This window comes from Cystoisospora suis (assembly GCF_002600585.1).
Source record: "Cystoisospora suis strain Wien I chromosome Unknown contig_5673, whole genome shotgun sequence".
In the NCBI taxonomy this organism is placed as follows: Eukaryota; Apicomplexa; class Conoidasida; order Eucoccidiorida; family Sarcocystidae; genus Cystoisospora; species Cystoisospora suis.
Window position 1 is genome coordinate 1,581 of NW_027158463.1, and position 5,148 is coordinate 6,728.

Sequence of the window (5,148 nt, forward strand, 5' to 3'; positions counted from 1 at the left end):
CTGACTACTAGCCGAGTGAGCACCGTAGGTTTTTGCGGGCATATCGATGTGTTTCGTCACCAACCGCTAAGCTTCGAGGCTCTGGAAGAGACTGACCTGAGTGCGATTCAATTCACTACCGTGTCACAGAAAGCCCAGGGACCACTTCACCCCATGTACGAGTCCCACATCACAGAATTCTCAAGAACAACGGGCTCCAACATGCTCGTCAAGCGGCGCCGGACTCGCTACTCTAGGTCCGGAAAAATCTCGAAGCGCGTTCGCACAACCGAGTAAACCAACAGGAAAAGAGATGCTACAGTTGGACTACAGGTACCCCTTTTCTGTTCGATACAGGGTGCCGCCCCAGTCATAGCAGACAGCGAGCAACTGCATTGTTGACCACACAATGACGCGCCTCGTTGTAGACTTTCACCGGGCGTAGCGTCGCCGAACTGCCGTCCGGCTTCGCCAAGCCTCCCCTGAGGCACAAGCCCGCCCGACATGGGAAACGAGCAACAGAGACGTGGAAGTCTCCTCGTCGACGAATGCATTACCACTATTCCAGTACATTCCGAAGAGGACAAGGGTGTGCAGTCTTCGGCCCGTCGGTTGTGTAGTTCGGGCTCCAGGCCCTTTGTCCCCCGAAAATCCGTGTTTATCCCAAGCGGAGTTTTACGAGCACCAGTATGCATGTGACGGCCGACAGCGGGCTGGAACTTGAGCGCCCGAGCGCCGTTGCCACGCTGGCGATGGGGCTGACTGCCGTCCTCTGTTTCCGGGTGCAGGCGTCGAGTTCGGCCGCATCTTGTACTCTTTTTTCATATTGAAGACACCGCCGACGAGATCGCGTTCCGGCCGCGAGGGGCACACCCTGGCAGAGTCAATCGCCAGGCCGTACTCGACATCCCTATGTTTGCTCTAACAGTTTCCGTGCTTGCAACGTAGCAAATGGAAGAAGAGCCAGCGGGTCTGAGAAATTGTCGCATCTGGCGCTTCCATGCAAGCGCGGACGACGTTGACCCGACAGCACGTCAGGCTCGCTCGATGCGTTGCTGCGTTGCAAGTGCTCCACAGCTAGCCGGGGAAGGAAAAGATAGTTGAACCCACTTTCGAAGAGGACCAGATATGTAAATACACCCTGCCTTTTTGCCTACTTTTTTTGTTCTCGGCGCTTGCGTGCCAGCTGGCCAAAATCATCTGCCAGCATCTCCGCGACAAGCGCACACCCAGCACGTGGGGAAGAAGTCCAGAGTCTCAAACGGTTGTCTCTGGCTACGTCTCCTGCGGGGAAGTACGACTCCATCACTTAGCGGGGCACACGCTATCAGCTGTCTCGAAGGTCCTTCGGCGTCGACTTGCTTCGGAGGTCCTCCCGAAAAATGAGAGGACCCCAACTGGCCGCTGTTGTTCTAGGGACTCTGACGTCATTTTTGTGGAGCTACTCCGCTGGGGTTGCAGGGGCCGAGTTTCGCGAAAGTGAAGCCCCATCATCTTCTGTAGGCGATTGAACCGGTTTGCGGTCTCGGGCCTTTCCGCTGCTTCTCCTTTCGCCCGCTGCCATAGCGACGCGCCCGGCAGAAAAAGCTCTAGAGCAATTACCTTCCGTCTGTTTGCTGCTTCAACCAGAAGGGGGAACCTGATCCAGGTGCCGTGTCGTCTGCAGTGTTTTCGGTGCTGTGCTGCAACCGCCAGTAGGCTTCCGTTCAACTAAGCAAACAGCAGAACCTTTACTTGCCGCACGTGGTGATTACACAAAGGTGCTCCTCCGCCTTGCGGGGAAAAATTCATCTGGAGAGTTAAGAACCTTGCCTGCTCCATCCGGTCCTGCTGGTGTCACGTCTGCCCTGGCAGCCTGCCTGCAAATAGAATCTATTCAATTTCTCTCCTCGTTGTCTTCTTCCCGTTGTCGACGGTGTCCGCAGGAAGCAAAATGCAGCGGGTACTTACCTGGCTTCACACCTGATGAGAAGATTCGGTCTGCTATGGAAGGAGACAGCGAGGGCAGGTTCAAGAATATCGTGCTTCTTACAGAGGCGGGAATGTCAGTCGTTGCTGTGACTGCAAGGAACATGCGGCAAAGTGACCAGGATGTAAGAGGAATAGTTGTTTCCTTTTCAGGCTGCTTGCCAGGTTGCCACAGCAAAAACTTGTATTTCGATAGTTGTCCTCGGGAGGGCACATGGGGCAAGTGCATGTCCGTATAGCGTAGGAGCTTTTTACAGCCCTCCCGGCGGAAGTGTGTCTCGCTTTTGTTGTATCGTGATGCTGAGGCACTTCGACTTCATCTGATTCAGGTGACAAGTGGCCTGCAAGGGAACGGTGGAACGGGCCTAACCCACAAACTCCGTATCCAACGCTGTACCGCATTAGTCTACTTGCACAACGCGAACTCGCGTCTTCATGCGCGAAAGTCCCGCGACTCTAGGCAGCTTGAATCAGGCCTGAAACCGAGGCTTGTTACGCCACCCTTGTGTCCAGGCCATGATCGTCACTGCACGCCTTCGTAACAGGCCAGGAATGCGGCTGCACGCCCTGTTCGACGGACATATGTCAGACAAAACGGCCAGATGGCTAACGGACCGTGCTGCGGGTTACTTCGGTAGGTTTGCTATCAGGGTTGTTTGCTTGAGGACTAGAAGCTGCACTTCGAGGTGTGCGCGGAAGGTTCATTCCGAACACCGTCAGTGGCGGACCCTCAAGATGGCCAGACTTACTGTCTTTCTACGTTGTGTTTCAGGGGAGCTGGCAGAGTTCACAGATGAAGCCATTCGTAATGTTTTTCTCCGGATGGACAATGATCTCGGGAAGCAGAGTGTGTCAGGAGGAAGCACAGGTACGCAGGCGGCTCCGCCGCGTCACCAGGATTGCTGGAGTGTGAGGAGAACTGAAGGCGCGGTAAAATCTGGGTTGTACGGGGTTATACCAGGAACAGCCGCCGATCCCAGCAGATCTCTCAAGAGGTGGAGATTATTAGCTCTCAAGGGAGGTCGGATGTCATCTTACTTGAGACGACGGACTGGCGAAGCGCTGCTGCTACCCGTGTGCGGACCGCCCGGTATCCATCGCAGGAGCGATACTGTGTTGTGCGCAGTTGCAAGAGTGCACAGTCCTGTTGCCTCAGAATTGTCGGGATGTCGGTGGGGTGTAGCGGGGTCTCAAGACTTGACGTTCCAGTGTGGGACTATTGAACAACTGTGCCTCGTGGTCTCCAAATGCAGGAGTCCCCGATACGGCAGTTAGTGCAGTGATCGTTTGTCTTCTGGCTTGTTTGGCGGCCTGCTGGCTTTTGTGTTCTGTCAGGAGTCTTTCTCTTCGTTGAACATGTCCCACAGCCGGAGCGGCTCTCTGTTGCCGACAGGGAGATCATAGACGTGGGTCCGGGGAAACCAAGGCCATACAACGCTAAGGAGACCGTAGTTGGACACGCTGGAACAGGATTCTTTAAGATCACTGTCGCGCACGTGGGTAAGCTGGTCCCTCCGGCGTGTCCGCATCCTGTTGCGACAGCCCGCACTTCATACCACCGAGACGTCTTTGCTCCCCCTCTAAACTGACCGTGTTGGTATGGAGGTAATTTAGGTGTTTTAAAACAGTGGCACGCGGATATCATCGCCAGTGCGAAAAGACTTTCGTAACTGGGCCCCCTGTCGAGAGAGGTGGAAGGTGTGGCAGAACAAACCTACTCTCTGTGGGTGATGAACTGCAGGCGATTCTCGAGCACTGATGCGCGGGAGTAAAGGTAGCTTAGTGCTTCTGACAAGGGACCACCTCCCCGCTGATGATGCTGAGAAAAAGCGCATCAAGGCTGCTGGCGGGAAAATCACGACCGGATGGCTTGGAGAAGCACGCATCAACGGGAGAATCAATATGAGCAGAGCTCTGGGCGACCACGTACGTTCTGTCGTTCGCGGTTGTCCTGCTAAGCGGCGAAACTGAGTTCTGCGTCTCCTAGTTTTTCCAGTCATGCTTCGCACACAGAAATCTTACCGGCTGCCCTCCGCAATGTGACTTTAGGGTTTGAAGAACAATCCGAGCCTTCCCCTGGACAAGCAACTTATCATTGCGGTTCCCGAGGTCCGGCGCTTCTACGCTCTAGCCTCCGAGTCAGTCTTCCTCGCGTGCGATGGTGAGTCAGCAGACAGTGAGATTGAAGAGGATGGACGGACGTCTTATACCAGGAATCCAGGCCGACTGCCACAAGCGCACTTCTTTCTTTACGGCTTTTTTTCCAGGTCTTTTTGAGGGACTTGAACTCTATGAGGTCGAGGAGACTATCAGCTCTAAGATCCGAAGGACATCCCTCGGGTCGGCTATTCCTGAGGTCGTCGACAATGCCATAGCCGCGGGGTTGGGTGACAACGTCAGCGTGCTTTATGTTCACCTTGGTGTCCCCCAGGGACAGCCTGCTCGCGTTCAACAGGTCGTCAGGAACGCTGCAGGTACGTTCGAGCTCGGAGAACCTACTCAGCAAAGACTTCGGAGTACTGAGTTGCTAGCCACATGTCCTGTCAAGCCGGTACACGCGGCTTCAACGTATGAGTGACAACTAAGAACGGATGCTCCCCCTTGTCCTGGGACTTTTTCGCAGGCGAGACCATCGCCGCCGTCGACAGAACGCACGAACTCGAAGGGAAAGATGTCTTCTCACTACCTCTGTACTGAAGTAGCCCCAAGTCTTTCTACAGAATGGAATCTCGACAGACCATTGCTGGGTGCATCCCTGACAAGCGCAAACCACAGAGAAGACTCTTATCTCATGGGTTACGATTTAGCGGATCTAGCCCCGCGCCTGGGAAGTTGTCCAGCAGACGACATTGGAGAAGTAGTCCAAATTCTGTTTTGACGAGTTACGAGTAAGCTGCCCTGGCCCTCGACTCACTATGGCGACACTGGCGCTCACTCGCCCCCCTTGTTGACCGGGCGAACAAACGGAACAGATTAAGATTTTCTGTGGACAGTTTTGGCAAATGTAAGCCGGGACCAAAGAACGTGTCGTACCAAAGCGGAGTGGCGAATACTGCTGTGTCGCCAGCCTCGATATCTCGAATGCTACCCAGTGTGTGCCAAGGGGTATCAGCCTGCTCAAGAATCCGCTGTTCAAAGCATGTTACCGGTCCCTTAAAATTGCTGATATGCCTACTGTCTATGTAAAGGCTGCCGCAAGAA

At 54.6% G+C, this 5,148-nt stretch overlaps 1 protein-coding gene across 1 annotated transcript; it reads left to right on the forward strand.

Moving 5' to 3' along the window:
- The first annotated feature begins 639 nt into the window (after positions 1 to 639).
- CSUI_009474 (protein phosphatase 2c domain-containing protein) lies at positions 640 to 4,871 on the forward strand. Its single transcript, XM_068069590.1, has 9 exons — positions 640 to 1,478; positions 1,905 to 2,072; positions 2,461 to 2,581; positions 2,720 to 2,815; positions 3,283 to 3,447; positions 3,689 to 3,873; positions 3,997 to 4,108; positions 4,215 to 4,421; positions 4,571 to 4,871. The coding sequence occupies exons 1-9, from the start codon at positions 1,362 to 1,364 to the stop codon at positions 4,642 to 4,644; spliced, it is 1,245 nt and encodes a 414-aa protein (XP_067918434.1). The 5' UTR covers positions 640 to 1,361; the 3' UTR covers positions 4,645 to 4,871.
- The last annotated feature ends 277 nt before the right edge of the window (positions 4,872 to 5,148 follow it).